This window comes from Camelus dromedarius, chromosome 1, assembly GCF_036321535.1.
Source record: "Camelus dromedarius isolate mCamDro1 chromosome 1, mCamDro1.pat, whole genome shotgun sequence".
Classification (NCBI taxonomy): Eukaryota; Metazoa; Chordata; class Mammalia; order Artiodactyla; family Camelidae; genus Camelus; species Camelus dromedarius.
This window is the reverse complement of record NC_087436.1, coordinates 75,216,126-75,240,343: the sequence shown is the minus strand read 5'-3', so window position 1 is coordinate 75,240,343 and position 24,218 is coordinate 75,216,126. Positions and strand designations below refer to the sequence as shown.

The following is a 24,218-nucleotide window of genomic DNA, read 5'->3' as shown; positions in this document are numbered from 1 at the left end:
ACTGCATGTTTTCCAGTGTCAGAACAGAGTTGCTTCATGTATTTTGTCCACTTTTCTAGGTGTTCACAGGTAGAGGGCAAGTCTGGTATATGTTACTCCATTATGAGCAGAAAAGGAAAGCTAGAATTTTTTTTGTAATCTAGTTTGAGCTATTTATGTGTTGAGGCTCACGGATTGTTCTAGTATTTATAATAACAGCAGCTGATTGGACCTTAACTTTATAAAGTAATTCATTTATATTACCTGATTAGTCTTCACAACACTCTTGAGTTAATAAAGGTGACCTTTCTTATGATTATGCTACAGCCAAAAAGATTAAGGCTCACAAGGCAAGTGAATGCTCAAAGTAACATACTCAGTAAGGGTTGAAGCTGAGAATATGACATTAGCATAATCTACTACTGCTAAAACTTATCTCCTGGTTTCATCTATAACACTAAACCCTTATTTTGTCATCCAACCCTCCTTCCTTCTTTATTCCCCTCAGGTTTTAATTGTCTTTTATCTTAGGTTTTAATCATCAGCTTTATCATCTTATCTTGGCCAAAATTTTAGAAGCAGCAACTCATTTTTTAAATTGCCACTCTGAAAAATGCTACTTGTAATTCACTACCATAAATTACTTTTAATTTTAATTTCAAGTGACAAGCTATAATCAATACATATCATATCATAATCAATACCAAATAGACCAGATAGGCCTTTAAAGGTCCCCCAACCCCCAAAACTGTCAGCATTCATGTGTAACCCTGTGTCTTTATCATCCTTCCTCCTCTTTCAAATCATTTTCTCTAACTTACTTTGACCTATGAAGCTGCAGCAAACTTCTCAGAATTTTTCTGGGTCCCAAATGAAAAAAAAAATCAATTACATACTAAAATAGAAAGGAAAACAAAATTTTTTAAACTAAACAAGAATAAAGTAAAAGTAAGCCAGCTCCTTAGTCAGCATGACTAAGGAATAGATTTAAATGATCCCTTTCTAAGAATGAGTCACATTTCTGTCTGTCTTACACAGGGCCAACTAACAATGGCAATACTTGAGAAAATGTTAAGACTCAGCTGATCACCTCATACCTTGAGGTACAGGATGAAAAGAGTGTTTTAATTTTCCATCACACTTTTGTTCAACAGGGTGACTATGTGGCGGGCTATATTGAGGGGAAAAAATCTGAGACCACACAGAAATCAGCGGCAAAGCATTCTGTGAGTCACACCATCTGTCATAATCTGCCTGGTTGGAAATGGGGGATGATGGAATGTGAACCATGAATCTGTAGTCCCCGATCTAGGTTAAGAATAGTAATACTTGAAATTGCATAATACGTCAGAAACAGTAATTTTAAAACGTTATACACCCAATTTTACCGAACACGGGACTTAGATATAGAGTGGGTAATGTTCAAAACCAGGGTCTAGAGTCTGACGGAGGGCACTTTATTATATAGGATAATCCAAACAAAATTAATCCCTCCCCCAGAAGACAGTAACTTGTTAGAGTCAGAAAATAATTGATTTCTTCCATTTCTTTTAATTTTTTTTAACAAAAAAGTTATTTCATAAATCCCATAAAACTCTAGATCACCATATAATTTTTTTTTTTTTTTGGACAGGAATAAAACAGAGGCTTTTAATACAAACAGCAGTGAAGACATACGGGGCTGGGAGGCCCAAGAGGGCACAGGCAGGAGGAGCCAGGAAGATGGTGACCCTGGGAGGAAAGAAGGCACAGGGCTTCTCCTGGGAAAACTATCTGACCCTTGTGGCTCCCACTCCAGTCTCTGCCCAGACCAGTGGCCAAGATTCAAGAGACAAGCCCCTGTATTGTTTCTCAGGTGCTCCCTTTTCCCAAAGGGTATGTGGGCCCAGATGCAGGGAGGGGATAGTGGAGAAGGGCAGGCCTGGGCTGGGGCAGGGGAGAGCCTGCAAGAGCCAGGCTTGGAAATAGCCCTAGAAGAAAACTCAGGAACTGACATGCCAACACCCCCTCACTCCTAGGACAGGTGTGCCCAACCAGGCTTCCACCCAACCTAAGAGCCAACTGTAGCCAGTGGAGAGTGATATCCTAAATTCTGTCTCCCTCACTAATGGGATTTTTTACTCTTCAAAAATTACTGGACAATGTCACATTCAGAAAAATGGTGAAAATGAAAAAGATAAACCAATTATTGGCGAAGATATGATTTAGTTGGAATTCTTATATATACTGTTGGAAGTTATATTGGTACAACTACTTCAGAAAATTGCAAAGCATTATCTACTAAATATGAATATATACCTAACATGATCCAGCAGTTTCACTCTTAGGTGTATATCTAACAGAATGCATATATATGTTCACCAAAAGAAGTGAAAAAGAATGTTAATAAGTAACATTACTTGTAATAGCCCTAAAACTTCACCAGAAGACATGTATAAGAATATTCATAACAGCATTATTTGTAAAACTCCAAGCTGTAAAGGATCCACATGTCCATCAACAGTAGAATGGATAAATCATGGTACATTCACACAATGGAATATTAAACAGCAATGAGATTGAACAAAATACAAATATACTCAATACGGATGAATTTCATAAATATATTGAATGAACCTGGACCTCAGCCCAAAAATACATATAGTAATTATTATTCCATTAGGTAAAGTTTAAAAACAAGAATAAGAAATATATGGCCTTAGAAGTCACGGTAGTGGTTACCTGAATGGGAGCAGTTTTCAAGGAGGGAACAACGGGGTTCCTGAAGTGTTGGTATTATCTACTTTTTGATCCATACACGAGGTACATGCTCACTTTGGGAAAACTCATCAGGCTGAATCCCCATTTCTGAACTTATGCTGTAAGTCAATAAAAGATGTTGGGCAACACCAACAATGTACAGCTACGCCACAGAGCTAGAGCCTGAATCCTCAGCTTGTCTCTAGGGTCCATGCTCTTAGTCACGATACTATTTTAGCAACTACCTTAAAGCACTACTTGCTCATACCATCTGTTTTTAAATATGAAAAACTTACACATGCCAACAGGCAGTCAACTGTGTAAATGCAGGAACATAACTTGTACAAGCATAGATGATCCATACAGAGCCACCAGGGAGGCTGAGTGAGAATCACAGAAGTTTTGTTCTGATTGAATCTTTTTTCCATGGGAATCTGTTCATGTCTTTCTATTTATGTTTAATAAAATGAAATTGACATTTCTCCCCTCCAAAACAATAAATGGGCAACATTATTTTTGCATTCAAAGAATATTTGCTATGTACATAAAAATACTTTTAGAGTAACAAAGTAAATACTTTTAGTTCAAAGAAATAGTTATTGATTTATAGAAATCATAGATGGAGATATTTAATAAATATTCAAGGAATGAGTGACTCTTAGAGATTTGTTGACCTTCCTACCATTGCTACTAATTCTTCCTAGGCATTCATCAGAGGTAGTGACCTGGCATACTGGGCATCTATTGGTCTTGCCTGCCTAACACCCTTCTTTTGGTAAAGGTATTTCAGTATTGCTCTGGGCAATTTCTTCTACCCTACTGCATGCAATTCTGGTGAGATGATCAATTCTGCCTTCTCCTAACCAAGGAGTGGGCGTTTAGACTAAACTAGACCAAGCAGACTCTCTCTTCTTAAAATTTAAATCTTGAGTAACAGAGGGTCAAACAACAGAGCTGATTCACTTTGACAACAGCTCTCTAAGGAAGCTGCCCATTGGTTCCTGCTGCTTAGATCTCTTAAGCTGGGTGCATCCTATCCAATCAAGTACCAGTTGATGAAGTTTTCCTTAGATTCTGTGAATCATTCTATATACTTATATTACATTTCCTCTTTAATTTCTGTTAACTGTACCTGAGGGAACACTGACACACCTGGATGTAAATACATTCAATAAAAAGTCACTACAACTTTGCAAGAGTCCATAGCACTTAACTCTGGCTTAACTTTTTGCCAGAATTTGCTTCTCTATAAAGACTATGTTAGTTCTACCTCTACTTCTGGAGCTTCACAGTATAAACATACTCCATCTTCCCAGTCGCACACATTTAAAACTGTAACTTATCCCCAAATATTTTCTTAGCAAAAGAAATTTTGCTAGGAAAAAAAATTTAATTTTCAAATTAAAACATGTATGACTACTACACACTCACTAGAATGGCTATAATAAAAAAGACAGTTCCGAGTGTTGACAAGCATGTGGAGAAACTGGGACCCTTAAGCATTACTGGAGGGAATCCAAAACAGTATAACCACTTTGGAAAGCAGTTTATATAATTTATATATTAATAAAATTTACTTAACATTCTAAAATAGACTTTACAAAGAATCACCTTGGCAATATCATCCTAGGCAATGATATCCAGGAAATCACAGTCTTCACGTGCTAGTCCTATTTTCCGATAATATATCAGAGACATTCTTAACTATTAATTTTAAGATGTGGTTCATTTACCATCGAAATTCATTTCTTGGTATTTCTTGCCACTAATGGTATACTTGTGGCCCTTTGGAAAACACTGGGTTATTCTATTTAATTTAAAATTCATATAAATTAATTTTCAGTAAAGTACCAATTTGGGAAACAATGTTATAAAGTTTTATGTAAGATATAATGAGATACAGAAAATCTTAGGCCTTTCATTTAGCAAATACTTGAAAATTGCTTTTGGTTGGCTTTTTTCAAATAAAAGTGACTAAAGAGTTGGAAGCATGGGAAACCTCCAAAGCCAAGGTATCTCCCATCCTACTCTAGGCCCAACATGGTCACAACCATGTTACTTCCGAGGGAAAAGGAGGCCTCCACCGGGAAGAAGGAAAAAAGAAAGTATAACAAAATGTTAAGTGCTTATTCAAGGAATTATGGGTCATTGTTTCCTTTAAATTCTTTGTGTTCTTCCTTTCTTTACTTGCTTACTTTATTTAATGTGCTTCTATTTTTTTAATAAAATACAGTAAAACTTTTTATTCCTTTCGATATCTTCACATGAAAATTGAATATTACTTCAACCTATTCTTTATAATAGTTATATTTCTAATTTTATATTTTGATTCAAAAACAATTTAACGGAAGATACTAACTTCTTCCTTCTTGTTTTTTAAAGTATTGACATTTATATACAACCTTTTGTGGCTAATTATTTTACTATGTACTCTAACTTCTCAAAGCACTAGGAATAGGTGTTTTGCCCATTATGCAAAAAATGCAGTCCAAAAAACTTAAATGCCTTCAACAGCCAGAGCAGAACACAAAAACAATGGGTTCTGAAAAATGGACCTAAAATCTTCTTGTTAATTATAGCTTGATTACTCTTAAAACTCTTACAGGTTGAGTGATATGATATATGGGACCTGCTTTTAATTATTCTAGCAAGGAGGAGGACAAGCAGGAGAGTAGTATGTGGACGAAAGGGATAGATATAACTAGAACAAGAGCGTAATGTTGGTAATTGCTGAAGCTGAGTGGTTAATAAAAGCAAGTTCTTTTTTTCTATATATTTGAAAAATCTATAATGAAAGTTAAAACAGAAACGAATTTAATTCTAAAAATGATTACAGAGTGACAACTAAAGCGACCTCTGTAACATGCCCAAAACAGAAAAAGGAAAAAAAAAATTAACAAATAAACAAAGCTCCAAGGACTCTATAAAGAAAACAAGTATTTACCAGTAAGCACACATTTATGAAAGGTTTTACTGCCACCTACTGAACACTGTGATTAACGACTTGCTATTAAACAATCACTATTGTATAGGTGTCCCCATCTCACCTCAAGCACTTGGTCTTTAACAAGATAATGCTAAGTAATACCATTAAATTTATGTTTATATATATGTTTATATTAGTAAATGTTATAGCACATCATTTCTAACAACATGAAATGCCACCTAAAAAAGGTATATCACAAAATTTTTGTTAGAAAGTACACTGGTGATTATCTTATGATGTCCTTGTTTTATATAAAATCTCAGATTTTGAATTATTTTCCCAAAGGAATTTACACTGTTTACACATAGGGATAGACCAGAAAGCTAGAAACCAGTCCTGGCTCTTAAATTCAGTGCATTATTTTTCTCCACCTCAGCCTTTTAAAATCTTGACTTTTACTACAAATTTTCATCTTTTATAACTTGGTTAATTGCATATACCAGTGATTCTCAACCCTGCTGCATCAGAATTATCAGTTGAATTTTAAAATAAATTGATGCTGATACCAAAGATTTTTTAATCAAGGCTTAAAAGATCCATTTGTAAATACCAGTGGTTCTCAGTGTGGTCCCTGGACCAGCAATATCATCATCATCTGGGAGCAAAACTGAACAGGGCCCTATGCGGCCCTCCCGAGTACAGATGCTTTTCTGGGTCCCCCATTTCTTGTCTGCTGAAGAAGTTTTCAGACTCCTAGACCTTCTCTGAGTTCCAAAGGGCATATTCAAACAGTTATTAACTAGAAGAGTGAGGGAATGTAGAAACAAAGGAAAGGTAGTCAAGAAACAATAGTGCAGAAGTGGGGCAGGGTCCTGGTTCCTCCTCAAGGGATACACATAACAATCTGATAGTTCTTCCACAGGAACTAAGGCCCCAGTACAGGTGGAGGACAGCAACTTCAGGCTGAGCATAAGCAGGTGGACCTCAGATTGGTTGGAACTGGAAGGCTGATGGTTGAAGTTCCTGGGACATCACCCTGTTACCTCACCATCAACCAATCAGAGAAAGGTCACACATCCTGCAGTCCTCCCCCCCAAAGTTTTGCCTATTCAAACACCTCTTAGAACACAATCAGAAAATTTGGGCTTTTGAAGTACTAGCTGCCTGTTCTCCTTGCTCAGCCCTTGCAAATCAACCCTTCTCTGCTCAAACTCTGAAATTTCAGTTTGTCTGGTCTCACTGCGTGTCGTTGGGCACACAAACTTGGGTTTGGCAATGGGACTTGCTAGAAATGTAAATCTGCAACTTTTTTTCCAGATTGCTAACTGGAACCCAGCAATTTGTGCTTGCAAGCCCTCTAGGTGATTTCGATGCAGGCTAACGTTTGAGAATCACGAGTATTTTAATATGTATTTTTAAACTTTTTACTCTTTTTAACTATAAGATTTTAATTTATTGTTTTCTAAGAAAGAATAAAATACATTAATAATACAAAAGAGAAAGAGATTTACATGAAGAGTAACCTAGTGCAATTCTCCTATTTTTCCAGAAGCATACTATTAGGAGCACTCAACATTAGTTCTAGTCAGCCAATAGGAAAAATGCTCTAATGGGAGGTTAGGGAATAATTTATTCATAGACCAGTTAATAAGACCCTGGAATGTTCCTGCCCAGAGCAAGTTTTCCAACCATATTTCCTTGTTCTGGTTTGTTCTGCTCAAAAAGGCACCTTTCTAAGACATAATTTATACCTTTGGCCACATCATACCTTTTAACTCAGGAATGTCACTTGTAGAAATCTAGAGGAAAACAAAATTATGCTCAAGTATTTTCTCCAAAGCATGGTAAATAACAAAGGCAGAGTGGAACCTGAAAACAAGTTAAATGCCCAACAACTGGGAAATAATTCCATAAATTAGAGCATCAACAGGATGAAATATTGCTCAGCCATTAAAGTAATGCTTTTCATATGAGATTTTAAATAATATAGGGAAATGCTTACTTTATAACATCATGTGTGTGCATGTTCTCTCTGTTTCTCTGTATCTCTCTCTGTCTCTGTCTGTCAATTGAAAAAAGATAATGGAAAATACCAAAACATTAATACTGGTTATCTGAGCAGTAGGATTCTGAGTGATTTACTTTTTTATATTTATTAGTGTTTCTAAAATTTTTAGTAAGAGTATACTTATTCTATTAATCGGAAGAAAATCTATGAACACAATAAGTTTCTACTCTTTGAATTAGGCTCTTTAAATAACAATTAATCAGTGCACTTTCAGAAGACCGAAACTGTGGGAAACAAGTAGATATTTTTTCTGCTCTTTTCTCATCCCATTCCTCCAACCCTTTTATTTCTACTTTCTTGACATCAAGTTATGCCAGAACCCCATATAACTAGACATACCAAGAAACTGAAGTGTAATTATTCAATATTTAAAATTTTCTAAACTGTTCAGTTCAACAGTTTAATTTATCTTAGAATATATAAAAAGGAGGTAAAATAGCCTAATGATTAAGAGAAGAGGCTTTAAAATCAGACAAATGTAGGTTTGAATCTTAGTTTGCCATTTAAGGGACCTCACACAAGTTTCAATTTCCTTATCTATAAAATGGGAGTACCACCCTCCTCACTGAATCTTTGTGAGGGTAAAATTAGAGGACGCATATGAAGCATAAGACAGTGGTAGACACTCACTATAAGGTAACTGCGGTTACTGCTTTGTAGTTAATTTTACAGTGGTTTTTAGTAAATAGTTTTGAATTTTAATTTTCCTGTGGGGAAAAAAGCTTAGTGGAGTACAATGGTTATTTACAGTCATTTAGACTTCTCAGACCACTGAAATTTCATAAACAATTGAGAGACCTACATGGAGCCATCAAAATATCTTTATAAAGTTTTATTAAAATCTACCAACAAATTTATCAGCACTATTATTTCATACAAGAAAAAGCCCTTGAACATCCCCAAAAAAGTGGAAGAAGTCTCAGAGTAACGGAAATCATTCCCAAGAAAGGACAGTGGGCAACTGCATGCCAAAATTATCCTTACTTTTTTCATTTTGTCACATACCAGTGAACACTTAAGGACCAACACCAGATTGCAAACTGGCACTTGAACTTAGCCTGATTCTTCATCAATAAGTTAAGCTGTTTTATCTATCTCATTGGATATTCATTCAGCAAACACTGACAAGTTGTTATTAAGCAGAGGAATTCAGGATCAAATGAAGTATATGAAATCACTATACACAGTGCCTTGTGCAAAGCACCATTAAAATATACACTATTGCTATTACAAAAAATATAAATACTATTAATTGATTCCTAAGAGAAAAACAAGATTTCCCACCACCAGTTTTAATGACTTAGTCATTTTCTATATTCATGCTATCACAAATGACAGGTAGAATTTTTTAGAATGAACATTTTCCACATTTTTCTTTAGAAAATAGTCATACTTGTGACATAGCTCATGATTCCTGCTATTCTCTGTCTTATGGGAATTGAGGATGTTACTTTTCCCTCAGATGGTATGGCTCTCAAGGGAAAGTTATTAAGCTAGAAATTGCTGCTATAATTATCAGCATGTAGAATCTGAATTCCATGAAGAAAATTTAACAGGATCTAAAAGGTAGGTTCAGACACAGTAAATTTTATTTTCTTATTTTTGAAAGCACTGTAAGATTTCCCAGTGTTAAAATTCACTTTCAAGTATGATGATCAAGAAATAACAAGACACAAAACATAGAAATTATAGTTTTATAATTTTCTTTGTTGCTTCTTGATCCACTGAAAATAATTTCACAATGCAACACATTTAGGCAGCTTATGTGTTACTTTCTTTGGTTTCTACTTCTTTAGGCAACAACGGCTCGATCTTTAGTAACAAACCTTCACTTGTTGAACTTCGAAGGAAAGCACGTACCACAAAGGGTCCTGAAAACAAAGAATCAATTCTCATTTTATTTGACAGAGATACCTAATGAGCAAATGCAAACATAAAACAAGAAACTATAAGGTCTCATATATTTTCACTTGAAAAGTACTCATATAACTGAACTATTATTTTGAATTATAACAAATGGAAGACCATTTAATTTCTAGAGTAGAAGTCAAACAAGCTGTACTCTAGAACGTTAGACATTTATCACTGAAACTACACGTATTTACTAATAATTCATTGCTCTCTTCCAGAAGGTGATCACCTAAAATTTATTTTATTGCCAAGTCAACAGTGAAGGGAGCAGGTGGTGATATTTACATTTGGTGACAAGATGCTAAATATTTATTTAAAACAGCCAGCACAGATGCTACCTCTGTGTTACCAAACATTTAGTAAAATTCCTTAAAAATCAAAAGGCTTTTCATAAGAACAGTGTTAAGGGACCTCATTAAAAATGGCAAAGGGGGGTGGGTAGAGTACCTGCTTAGAATGCATGAGGTCTTGGGTTCAATCCCCAGCACTTCCATTTAAAAAAAAAAAAAAAGATAAGTGGGAAAGAGAGGATAACTAAATTGCTTGTAGAGATTTACTGTCCATCATTCTACTCCTGCTATAGGCTCAGAGGATCCTATGCTGCAATCAAAGTTCTCCATAAAATTTAAGAATCCATACACGTATAATCACTAATATTATGGTCATATCTAGGCAAGATATGGCAAGAAGATATAACAAATGAGGTGTTTATTCACCAGTGTGTTTAACTCCAAAAGAAGGTTAAAAATAGCTTATAGCTTAAGGCTGTGTTTTAATTATATACTTGGATTATAAAACTAAACATAACTGATCCCTATCCTATAATGGCAAACCTGTAAGTGCACAGTCAGTTGAGGGTAATGGACTCTCGCGTGGCTTCAACCAGCCACGAGAGAACACGTTTGCCTGAGGAAGGCCTGTGCGTGGCAGGTAATGCAGTGGGTACTAGACGTGTTCCTGGCCTGACCCAGCTTCCACATCTTGACCAAGTTTCACTGTTCTCTGTGAATTACTCAGTATATAAAGAGTGATTCTCATGACATAATGAAAAACCTTGTTTCCTTTCTAAAATAAGTAAGGTTAAAGAAGCCAATCACTAGTACCAGTGACAAAGTAAATGGTCTGGCTTCAAAACAGCATTTATCTCATAAATGATTTTAGCTTCTACTTAAACACCACTGTAAGTTTAAGGCAATCAGTTACAGTTTTCTTTCAGACTTTATTACATTTAATGGTAGAAATAATGTGGGAATTTACAAAGGCTTTAGGATGCATTCCTTATTAATGTTAAAGAGCTCTCCTGTCTAAATAACTACAACTTGTTAATAAGTTAATTAGGAATCCTTTGGAGAAATAAATTTTATTTCTTTAATCCCTGGAAATTTCATTGTTACTGTAGTTGCATGTTAACTGGATAGTTTTCTTAATATTTTACATTTTTCACGTATCACAGGGCTATAGGGAAGCCTACCCCAGCGAACCACGTACCCAGATTCAGTGGTCTCTGCCTACAAACTTCATTGATAACTGCTTGCAGATTGGCAGCTATCTGGTCACTTGACATATCCAGCTGAAAGAAAAGGATATACAACATTAATGATGTTCAAGAGGATGATATTACAAGTTTTGGTAGCTGTATCAGTACTTACTCCAGGCAGGTTTTTTTTTCAAAATTCAACTAAAGCACATCATCTATTAAGAGACTCCACTGTGAAAGAAAAGAACTTCAATTACTCTTCTTTTAGAATGCTACATTCACGTGTCTTTACATGTCAAGACTTAATGACTTTTTAGAACATATAGAAAAGTGTTTTGAAGTTGTTCTACTTGAAATTCAAGGATTTCCCCAAAGCACATCCTGGGGCAGAATACACACCCTACCTGCATCCTCCCCACATCATCACCCCCAAGGAATTCGTAATATTTTCCCTTGAAGTTATTTGTTGATTTATTTTTTAAAAGAAACTAAGAAAATGTTTAGAAGTTACTGCTTTCCCAAGTCCAAAATAAAACTACTTGACTACACACATTCAGCTAACACGTCTCACAAAGAGACATTTTCAAGATGTTAACGCTAACACTCTAACTCTGTAATAACAATTATCCTGCTACTTAGTGAAAACCACAGTAAGTAAACACATAGTGAATGAACCCCATTCATAAAACCCCCAAACCCAGCACACATCTTTGGAAAGGCCTTGTGCTTATCATTCAAATTCAATGCATGTTATTCTTAAATATATCAGCTAAAATCAGTTATATTACATTCCAATGTTTACAGGATTCTGCACTTTGCCAAATGAATCAATTTTTAAAAAATCACATAAAACTTATAACAGTGTTACTGACAAAAATTACACAGTAAGAGTTCAAGTTCAAACAAGAATTCTATTTTCCAATGACTCTTGAGACCACAGTAAGAAATGTGGTGCATAAGCATAAAGAGAATTTCTCCTACAAAAACCTGTGCTCATCATCAGACAGCATGTATTCGACTCTCGCCTGGGCATGATGCAATACCACACCCTAAATGAGACGGTGTGGATGTTACTTGAGGAATTTTTACTTTATGCCAATCCACAAGTAGGAGTTTTCAAAGGAAAAATCAATAAAGAAAGAAATGTTTAGTTCGTCTTATTAAATCCACAGACCTTACAGACTTTAATTTGCACTGAAGCAAGTGGTTCACCATACATGGACAATGCACCTAACATTTGCTATGTTAAAAAAGAAAATAAACAAAAGAAAACAAAACACTAAGAGTACCAATCAACATGTGTCCTTTCATTCCTTTCTTAATTTTCCACTTTACTTCAAAATGTCCTTCTTTCTATTATCAACTGAAGTAACCACCACAACTCTAGGGAGTTCCTTTACCCTTTGTTAAAGACCTATACCCACCTTAAATTTGAGAGGCAATAGATACAAGAAAAAGCAAGATGTCCAATGTATCTTTTTTAATAGTTACAAGCTGTACTGTTAGAATGTACATACTAAACTTCTCAGATTTTTGTAACTATCTTTTCTGCACTTACACTGCCAGTCCTACAGTAAGCTAACATATGCTTTAGAAATGCCAAACAAATGTCTTCAATGATCTCATTAAGTTTTAAAATAAATTGTTTTAAAAAATAGTTTACACGTCTGTCCAAATTTTAGCACCTCTGTGTCCTCTACTGAATCTTAAAATATATTTATAGCCATAATACCTCATTTTACTTTCTCTTTTAGATATTATGTAAAATTATGAAAAAGTTTAATATTTTATGGGCATAACTGTAATTACACAATTGGCTACTGATGACAAGATAGCTATGTACAAAAAAATGTATGCATTTATGTATGCATTTTATCAAAACTTGCATAGGAAATTTATTTGGGCCAAAAGTGACCCAGCAATAATTCGGGAAAGCAACATTTATAAGCTTCTCTGCCTGTATCTCAGCTGCTCTGCTCTTCCAACCGTGCTTTTCCATGTCATAATATTTTATGGTCTCACAAAGATCAGAAGGACCATTTGTGGCTATACTGTCTTTTAGATTCTCAACAGCAGAGCATAAGACTTTGTACAGCAGGGGAAAACATTTGGGGGGAGGGAATGGGTTAACCTTGAAGGGGATACTGAACTAAAACACTGTTTGTGTATACACTCATAAGTATATTTGAATATATAACAGTCACAATACTATCTAAATTTAGCTACAGTGATTGTCCACTGCAGGGCATTATAGTTACTCCCTGTTCTGTAGTATAAATGTTTTTTAAGACTGACATACTGAATCCTCCCTTCTGCTTAACATTCATATTATGTCAAAAATAATTCCCTAAGCAGACTAGATGGAAGACTTCCGAAAGATGTCAGGGTGTGGCTCAGTGGATACAGGTGAACTCTCTTTGTTTTAACTCAGATTTTCCTCTTTCCACGAATTCTCTTTCAAAGATCCCTAATCTTTGTCTTCAATCACTTTCTATCATTATGAGAAAACTTAAAAAACAGTGGTTCTTAACCACTTCTTGTCCCTTTCAGATGTGGACATAAGCAGGACAAGCCGTTACCATTAGAGTGTCTAAGACAGTGATTCTTAAACCTTTTTCAGGTTATCAAACCTCATTCTAGAAAAATGCACACAGGCACACAAAAATTTTAGCCTACACTTTTAGGGTCTTCAAGAATTCTTAGATCTTTTAAAAGAAGGGGAAGAGAGAAGAAGGGCTCCTGATGAAAGCGTCCCAGATAGAAGAGATCCCTGGGCCACACTGTGAGAGCCATCAGTGTTGATGTAAGTCCGCTCAAATACATCGAAGGACTAAGGACAGCAGTGCGGAAAAAGGATTCAACTTAACTGTGTACATTTTACAGAGGACAGAACTAAAAAAGAAAAGCAAAGTATGTGTGTGTAATTTTTAAACAATCACATGTTCCTCCTAAAGTGGCCAGCTTCTGTCACTGTACATGTTCTAACAGCCTCTAGATGACTGCTTATCTCTAACTGGAAACTGCAGAGAGAACTGCTGCTTTGGATAAGCACTTGTTAGAACATCTGACCTCCAAAATCTCTTCCAAATGCAGTGTTCTTAGAGTATATAAAGGGTGGTCTGACATATGGTTTCTACATATGGGCCAATACTTCTAATTCCCTTGACTCCTAACAGTTTAAACCAAAAAAAGGAAGACAGTCTGGTAACAATGGCAATAATAATAGACTGAGCAGCTCTATTATTGGGCACTTACTCTAAGCCAAACTCTGTTCTAAGCATTACAAGGACATTCTCATTCATTTTTCCCAAGTATCCTGAAGATGGGTACCATTACCATTCCTCTTTTACAGTTAGAAACTGAGAACTTAGAAAACTTTGTAACTTATTCAAAAGCACACACATGGTAAGGAGTGGCCCAGGAGCTATGTGAAGGAGCTCTAAAAGCAGAGAAATGTGACTTTGAACTCCATTTCCACCACTTACTAGCTTGTGACTCTGGACATGGCTGGTAAGTGTTGGTAATCCTTACGAAAACTGAAGTTATCAGTTTCTGGAATATATAAACAAGTTTGTTATAAACTAAGGGAACAAAAAGAGGAAACTACGTGAAATACTGAAAGGAAAAGAATATACATTTAAGTGAGAAAAATATGAATTTTTCTTCCTGTCTAATGAATCCTGTTCTACCTTCCCAGTTTTTAGATGTTAACAGTATACCATTTAGCAACATTGACTTGGCCTGCACTCTTTGTCAAGAAACATGCTGGGGACTAGGAACAGAAAGATGAGTAAGATATAAACCTTACAGTCAAGGAGCTTACCATCTGGTCACTAAAATACATGACAGGTGCCACTCTTAATTGTATGAACAAAGTGCCACAAGGGTAGAGGAAGAAGTGATTGATTTTGACAGGGAAGGCTTCAAAAGACGATATTTAAACTGAGTCTTACAGGATGAAAAGTTTTGAAGGACAAAGAGGATATTCTAGGCAGAAGGAGCAACATGAGGTAATGTGAGAACAGATGGATCAGATGACCATGAGGCAGCTCACTTTACCTAGACCCAGGGCTGCAAACTCAAATACCTACTGTGGCCAGAGCAGGTAAAAACACACATGATTGAAGAGGACTGGCTATGAGTGCATATGCACACAGGACCTGCAGGGCACAAGCTGTGCAGACGTGGAGAGCACTGCTCCAGAGGAAGGGGGCAGAAGTCATTCAGCACTAACAGAATGTTACACTGAAGGCTTTGGGGGCAGTTTTATCAGAACTCTTGACTTGTCAAGAATAACTAGAAATCTAAATTTCTATGTGATATCATCCAGTTTTTAAATGCTGATTCAATGAAACAAGTCTGGGGACCAAATTCAGCCTGTAGGCTGCCAATTTATAACTCTAGACTTCAAGTTGCATTACTAAAAATAACAGGAAGTACTGAACTTGAACTTCATATAATGATTTGAGACTCCACAACAGAAAGATCTGAATGTAAAGCTAAAGATTTTAGAATATATTCTGTCAACAATGAGAAGCTACTTCATGCTTTTAAGCAGACAAATGGTATTACTGGTCTATGTTTTAGAGAATTTTAAAGAATGGGTGTAAAACAAGAGTTGGCAAACCTTTTCTGTAAATGGTCAGACAGTGAACATTTTGGGCTTTGCCCGCTAAACGGTCACTGTTGCAAATACTCAGTTCTGCTGGTGGTGCAGAAGTTGTCACAGACAATACACAGACGAATGACTACAGCTGTGTTCCAACAAAACTCTACTTACAAAAACAGATGGAGAGCTGGAAGTGGCCCATAGGCCACAGTTTGCAGACCCCTGGTCTGGAAGATAGACCAAAGGATGTCTGAGAAAATGAATGGGCAAAAGTAATCATTAATTTTTGCTTGAGCATAAAAGATTTTTGTTTTGTTTTGTTTAACAGAAAGCTTTGTTGGGTACCGATAGACTTTGGTATCCTATAATGCATCCACTATGCAGAGGAGGCAAAAAAAAAAAGTTTTGTCAAGCTAAGAATTCTACTACCATTTAAAATAAAAGTAGGAAAATGCTTAGCAATCGTTGTCAACCATGTCATAAAATTAAAATATGCACTTGAAACAAGGTGTTACATGGGGCTTTTCTGGAAGTTTCTTCAGGACTGATGACCAGGGCCTAAATCTAAAAACAAAAGAGCCACTTAGTACCCTATATTTTAAAGAAAGATGCCAACAATTAAGGCCACCAAAAAGTTCTCACCATAATTAACAACCCTCCTAAGTAGAAGAAGGCCAAGAGGAAGGCTCCAAGAGGCTCCTGTGTTGAGACTGGGGTCCCCGCCAACAGACGAGACTGGCTGGTTGAACATATGCTTAAAGGACATCAAATAACAGCTGGCCAGAGAAGCATCAACAACCGAAGAGGGGACCATAGATGTGGGCAGATAAGGAGGGGCAGCTGCCTCTTCTCCCTTATTCCCTTGGTTAAGCAGAGGGGTTAAGCCTGGAACAGGGATTGGGGTGAGGTATTTAGAACGGAATCATTTCATTGCAGCATTCTATGGTCTAGAGTGGGAGAAGGTGTAAATGAAACCATAATAAGACCTCCCCACTTCAGATCACAAGCCACAAATGCCTGGTTCCAAACTGGACAGGAAAATCTTTGGATATGAGACTGGAGTTTTGAATCGGATCAGGCTGCACTTTTAATTACTGACAGTTACCGGAATTATGAGAACCACCTAATATGCCTGTGCATAACATAGAAGACAAATCATACACTGCACACTTTGGAATCAGGGAATGGAGAAGACTACTTCATGTTCATACCCCACTAAATTCAGACTTTTCAACAAAAAGTTGCACATTTATACACAGACTAGTCTGTGCATATGAGTTGTGAATTTGTGTTCACAGGAATGATATTTATAATAATCAGATATTAGAAACAATCTATGAATGTCCCAAAAAAGGACTAAGGTTATATAAATTATGATATATCCACATGATACAGCTTGATATTAAAATAATACTTTGCACGAATTTTAATGATTTGGGAAAATATTCAAGACAAAGTATTTAAGGAAAAAAAATACAAAACTCAATATATAGTATGCTAGCAATTACCTAAACAAAAAAACACATGGATAGTTCCCTTGGCAATCTTCTCCCCTTTCCTAGAGCCCTAATGACCTGCCTGCCTCCTTAAAATTCATTTACTTCCCTCCCCTCAGGGAGAAGGTGTTTTTAGGGCTTAAGCCTTCCCTTCTCCATTCCATGATCAATGAATAAGGTTTCTACTCTATACCAAGAAGAAGGAAAAAAAAAAGCACAGAGAAAGAACAGTAGTGAAAAAGCACTAAAATCTACCAATGGCAATTTTTAAATAATTTTTTATTCTTACTTATGCTATCAGTATTTTTCAAATATTTTACTATTTGCATGTTATTACTTACTCATTTAAAAACTAGTTTAACTTTAGAAATTTTAAATTACAAAACCAGTCCATTAAGATGCTGTAAATGACAAGGCATACCTTATTTCTTTACATTTCCTTGAAACAAAATAAAAATCATTCTCACAATTGGTATTGAGGGATAGACACAAACCTCCACACCCTCACCAACACCAGCACCATGCATCCTAGCAAACTAATTATGTTGTTCCAGTATATAACATTTTGAGATTACTCTCACTCAGGTTAGAGTACGTAACCTTTTGAGAGTGTCCTAAGTTGTTGCGTTGATCTACAGTTTATACTCTTTTCATCACTGAGTAGTATTCCATTATATGGATGTACCAGAGGAGTTTTTTAAAACACCATTCACACACAGAACGATAGCTCGGTTTTTCATCTTCTGATGATTATCAATATAGTTCCTATAAATATTTGTGTCCAGATATTTGTGTGAACAGTAACTTTTGATTTGACTTTAAATGTTTCAACTCTATAGGAGTAAAATTGGTGGGCCATACTAGTAAATGTATGTTTAGCTTTATAAGACAATAGCAAACTGTCTAGAAAAGCTGTACTATTTTGTATCCCTACCATCAATGTATGAGAGTTTTTCTGTAATCTTGCCATTATTTTTTTTAATTAAAATATAGCTGATTTACAATGTTGTGTAATTTTCTGCACAATACTTCCTCTTCTCCTTCTGAGACATCAATGATATGAAACTTAGATCTTTGTTATTGTCCCATAGGGCCTTAATGCTCTTTTTTTCCTCCAATCTTTCATCTCTGTTTTTCAGATTGAATAATTTTTATGATCGATCTTCAAGTTCTCTGACTCTCTCCTCTGTCACCTCCATTAATTTCAACCTCAGGAGTTAATAATACATAATTTTTATGAGGTCCCTTTCCTAAGTTTCCCCCTCTCCTTGATATCCCTAGTATTTTCTAGTTCCCTGGGGCTTTCCTTTTCGGCACTCTGCCCAGAAAGCTGAGGTTTTATTTACCCTATTTTGCCTCTTACTTTCTCCAAGTGTTCCTGCAGTGAGGGCCAACTGGCAGGGAACAGAGAGAGAAAATAAAGAAAGGTGATATGCCCCCACCTCTCGTGACCACAGATCCTCTCATCAGAAAGGAAGCCCCCCCCCCCCTTCTTCAATTAGATACCTGTGTCCTCCTCTGCACCCACTGTCACTGCCGTGGTCTCTGATTCCCAAGTCTGAAGCACAGAGCTTCTCCGAGAGCTCTCCCGGGACCCTCTCTGCCAGCACTGATGTCCACTTCCTGGTTTTCTTCCAGGCCATGTGACAACACAAACAGAAAAATGGCAAACTCGCCACCAGTTTGGTAGTATTTCAAATTCTGGTCTTCCCTAATTCGCCTGCTACTATTTACTTTTCAGAGTCTTAAATAGCTGCTCTGTGAATTTCATCCAGGTTTTATAATAGCAGCACTCATTGAGAGAGATAGGGTGTCATGTGATTATTACACCATCTCACTTGGAACTAGAACTTCCTAGGCTTATGTTTCACATATTTATATTTTAGGGTTGGCAAACTTCTTCTGTAAAGAACCAGAGAGTAAATATCTTAGGCTTAAAGGGCCACATATGAATTTCTGCTGCATGTTCTTTTTTTATACAACCTTTTAAAAGACCCTTCTAAGCTCACAGGTGGTACAAGAACAGTTAACAGAGCCACTGTTTGCCAACCCCTGCAATACATTATTTGTCCCCAAATATATGAAAATTCATGCAAAGACAAGTTGTGGCATGACTTCTGCATTGTATCACTTTAACAAATGAATATCTTTACCAAAATCCAGAGTGCTGTTACGCAGAAACAGCCTTCATCATTGCTCATGATAAAGCTATTTGGAAAGTGCTTAATTTTGTGTTTATATCTAATATATTTAATAATTCATAATAGAGTATTACAGATGCTTTATTATCTACTATAAATACTATATTACTACATGTTATTATTTGTTTAGAAATAACACTAATGAAAGTCACAGGGAATTATTTTTCAGATTGACTCAATTTCTTCTGCTGGATTTGGATAAAGACAGAATGCAGTAACAGCTGTCATACTTATCACTGGTTTCTGAAATAAAGCTAACAAAAGAAAGCTGTGTGTGCAGTATACTGTGTGTGCAGTACTTATACACAACTACTTATTAACAAATGGATTGACAAACAAAGGAAAGGAAGTCAGTTTACTCCCCTATTACACGTTACGCCACACTCATATTTTTTATTAACATGTGTTATTCTATTAATCAATGATCACTACACTGTTTAGGTAATGCAATGAATTAAAAAGAAAAGTTATTGGTTTCTCTCAAATGGTATGGTTTTTCTTATGCTACTATTTATATCTGATAGAAGGGGAGAGTCATACTTCTTAGTCTGAAAAGTTCTGAGATATTATCATCTGATTTCACAACAGTATAGATTAAAAAAACTGGAAATGATAATAAACTATTTTTGATTCTAATATTCCTACTGATAAGAACACTGATAAAAATCCATCCAAAGGATGTAACTTAAAATACTACAAGGACTATTCATCCCAGTTAAGTAAACATCTCTCACGATAAAGCATCAAGCAAATTGCTGGCACATACTGGGTCTTGGATAAATATTATTTTCTCCTCTTTCTTATCACCATTCTCTTGGAAATCTAAGATCTACTGCCAATCAACTTCCTTTATTTTTAACGAGAACTAAAACATACAGAATTTGACTTTTACATTCTACATTTTATCTTCTACTTTTTAATTTCTTTATCTATGACACAGTATACTGTAGTACACCAAAAATAATGCAACCAAAGAAAAGTTAATCATCAACTAGAAGAAATGGAGGAAAGGAGGAGGGGAAATGGCAATAAGCCATGAGCCAATGTGCTGCTGCCTTGTATCCAACTATTGTTTGTATCTAATTGATTTAAGCAATATTTCTTGCTTGCCACTTTTGAAACTTATGGACCCAGATGCTTCAAAATAAGCCTTTAATTTCCGTGTACTATACTACCCACATCTTGTTGTTTACCTGAACTCCAACACATTCACTTTTCCTGTTCTAACATGTTCGCTAAAACTGAAGGCTCTGATTTCAACACAAGATTTTACTATGTTTATATTCCCTTGCCCTAAACTTGTTTATCTTTGTTACCATATACTTCATTTTTTATTACCTGCCAAGTTGACAACATTCTTGCCACAAAACAATTCACTATTACACAAGCAAAACATAGTGATACACATCTATGAATGGACCAAGTCTACAACTTTAAAAAGAAGGGTGGGGGAAAAAAGCACATCAAAGACATTGTCTTTATATTAAGTATGTCAAAAATGCAAGTATATCTGAAACCCAGACAAGAAACACTAGTTAAATCAGGTCCTGGCATGTTTTGGTATAAACAAAATTCTGGGCTGTCCTATCCTCTTTTTTCCTTTTTAGAAAATGAGCTTAGATGTCATTTACCAATAGCATTACTATTTGTTAAGTCTTCAAAATCTGGATATTTATACCATTATAAAAGGGCTACAGTTGTCTTTCCTTTAATGCTATGATAACCATTCATGTCAAAGATAGGCTATTAAATTACTTTTAAAAGAGGTTCTTCAAAACTTCAATCATATTTAGTGAAGTTTTTAAGTCTTCCTCAACCCAAATTATTCAAGATTTTATGTTCTAATTACATACTAATAAATTAAAAGAACAGAAAAAGCAATCGTTTCTAAATTAGAACAGTGGCACACATATTTTGAAAGTACACTGTTTCTCCAGAATACTCTTTTACTTAATTTTACAGAATACTAGTGGAAACCTGTCCTGTGATATAAAAAATAAATAGGAAGACCAGGACCCTACTTAACAGGAGAAATCAATGTTTCATAATAAACTTATTGGTGCCACTAATTTGGAATTAGTAATAATTCAAAGACTGTCAAATGTGTTTAAAAAGTTTTATGATGTAATAAATAAATAAGATTATAAGAAAATGTTTAAACATCTTTAGAGAACATTTATGTTAAAAACACTTTAATATAAACAACTTACTTGTTAATTACACAGCATTATTAACTGAGGCAGAATCTATCAAGCAACATTTTCGATTAGATACTCTGCTATCAAAATTAATTTGTTGCATGTCATTGAAAAACTTTTCTGTGGTATTTACTTCCAACTAATTCATACTAATTTTCCCATAAATTCAATTCTATCTTTCATGTCTTTCTAACACGTAAGTGGACAAACAAGGAGGGAGGGAAGGAGTAGAGAAGAGAAAAAAAAAAAAAGAGAGAGAGAGATGGGAAAAAAATAGAAAAGAAACACTTCAGAGAGCTATTAAAGAGAATTAAAAAAAGAAAGAAAGAAAAGAAAAAGACAGGGAAAGGAAAAGGGGAGCCTGAAAACGATCATCAAGAACAAACCACAAATTTTAACAATTATTTTTAAATTATGTCAAACAATTCTCATCAAACTACCAGAAATGAACAACTATCACTCCATCCAGAAATTGAAAGAAAAGAATAAAACCACCATGAATGTTCAAATGGGAAGGAAAATATTATAAAGCTGCCTAAAAGCTTAACTATTATTACTATTCTTGAACCAAGCCTCAATCTAATATCCTACTGCCTAGAGGGTGAGGACTGATGGCCAAAGTTGTGGGAGCCAAGTCAGGGAAGAAGGGTGGATGGGGAAGACGGAAAGGTTTTCCATCTTTCTGTGTACACACACATATTCACTTAGTATCTCTCTTTCCAATTCTCTCAACTTCTGATCTCCTCTAGTAAAAGACCCTGTTTTAATCTTTCCCATCATCTGCTAGCATGGGAAAGTGCAGTTTCTCAGTGTCATAAAATATGTAAAAATTTTCTATAGTTTTCAATGAATTCTCCCTATTTCAGAGTGTTCTTGCCTCCATCCCCCCACATACCATTAACACTCAATTCCAGAAGTACTTAGAGCCAGATCCTGAGCCTTTTTAAAGATTCTGAAGTGTAGATTATATTAATTTTTTGGCTTTCTCCATTGCTGACTTAGGATTTTTGACATTTTCTAATCAGTTACCACCTGGAAGCCTCAGAACACATGTTATTTTCAAGAGTCCATGGGATACTTGAAAAAAGAATATTAATGTTACATGTAAGTCACAATTAAAGTCTCAGGAAATTTTTTTAAAGTAGAAACGAAAAAGGATGCATTCTTCAACCATAATGCAGTCAGAGTTTAATAAAACCTTAGAGCCAAAAAAAGTTCCAAATTTTGAAATACTCTCCCTAAGAATAAAAAATCCCATGACAGAAAATAATGACAAGGAAACTAAATATCAAACATATAATTAGAGGTAAATTCACAAATTTAAACCCTTTCATTATTAAAAAAAAAAATTTACAAATCTCATTAAAAACTTAGAAAATGAGAAAACAATCCAGAAAAAAAACCTCAAGATAACAGAATAAAGAAAAACAGCAAATCAATAATTTATGAATAGAAAAAAGTAGCAATAAATAAATTCTATAAGCTATGCTAAAAAACAAAAGTACTTTAAAAAACATATATAGAAGAATGTCCTACTTGTAGGCTATGCCTGTGAAAATATTTAGGGGTAAAGCATTATGATGTCTGCAACTTTATTCTAAGTGGTTCAGAAAATATAGAACATCTAATTTTCTCTAAGCAAACCACTTAGTTTTTCTAAGCAAATGTGACAAAATTGGTGAATCTAAGTGATGAGTATATAGGTGTCCATTATACTATTCTTTCAACTTTCCCATTCACTTAAAATTTTTAAAAAGTGAGGAAAAAGATATGCCAACATTGAGAGTATTTGCAAATAAGAGCTTAACTAGGCTATTAAGCAATAAACTCCAAGATAATATGTGATATTTCATTGTTTTCTTACTTGAAATGTTATGAATATTTAGATATTCTTTTCTAAAGTGCTATGAATGCAAAGAATCCCCAATGCTCTAAGATAAAATGAAGAGAAATCACCAAGAGTCCTGACTTTATGGTTTTCAGAAAATATTATGGGGAAAAGTCATTTTTAAAAGCCTCACTTGTATGTACATGTATACTTGAAAAGAACTGCTTTGAAGTAAAAAATTAAAACAGAAAAAAAAGTTGATTGGAAATATAGCAGGTCCTCACTAAACATTCTTTCGAAAGCTAAACACTTTTTTATGAAATGCAGAAAATCCCATCAAGTTGCTGTGCTGACACCAAAGCACTTATAAAGGGGCCAAAACTACAAAGAATGATCTGAAACTAAGTAGATTTTATATAGTACACTGCACCCTTTAAAAGGTCCAGTGTGCATTATAACAGAAATCTGTTTTTAGCCTCATACTTTATCTAATTTAATTAACCCCAAAAGATTTTCAGGTTAGAAATGATTTGAAAATCAAAGTCTAAAACCCATGAAAACTACAGTATTTCTACATATGTGAGAGTCTATTGAACTGGATTCAGACTTAAGTTAGCTAGTTGCTACTTGAAAAACATATATACAGAAACATGGGTCAGTTTTTATAGACTCTTTTATAAGTGTATATAGTAAGCCATGAGAGTCATAATTGATTATGTGAAATACTATGATAGGTTAAATAAACCAAATGCACACATCCCTAATTTTCCTTTAAACTATGGCTCA

The 24,218-nt window shown here is 35.1% G+C and overlaps 1 protein-coding gene across 8 annotated transcripts in view; it reads right to left on the bottom strand.

The window, feature by feature from the left end:
• The window catches only part of MRPL1 (mitochondrial ribosomal protein L1), a 77,133-nt gene that overhangs the window by 2,335 nt on the left and 50,580 nt on the right, over positions 1–24,218 (bottom strand). For 2 of the 8 annotated variants that reach the window (XM_031432472.2, XM_031432475.2), the window contains exons 8-10: positions 11,112–11,193; positions 9,539–9,583; positions 7,647–7,706 (exon numbers count right to left, since the gene is read on the bottom strand). In XM_031432472.2, the coding sequence (XP_031288332.1) occupies positions 7,648–7,706; positions 9,539–9,583; positions 11,112–11,193 (186 nt within the window). In that variant the 3' untranslated portion in view covers position 7,647. Of the gene's footprint in view, positions 1–1,510; positions 7,444–7,646; positions 7,707–8,529; positions 9,584–11,111; positions 11,194–24,218 lie in introns of those variants that run through there. The other 6 variants (XM_010983265.3, XM_031432498.2, XM_031471335.2 and 3 more) reach the window with 5 other exon arrangements.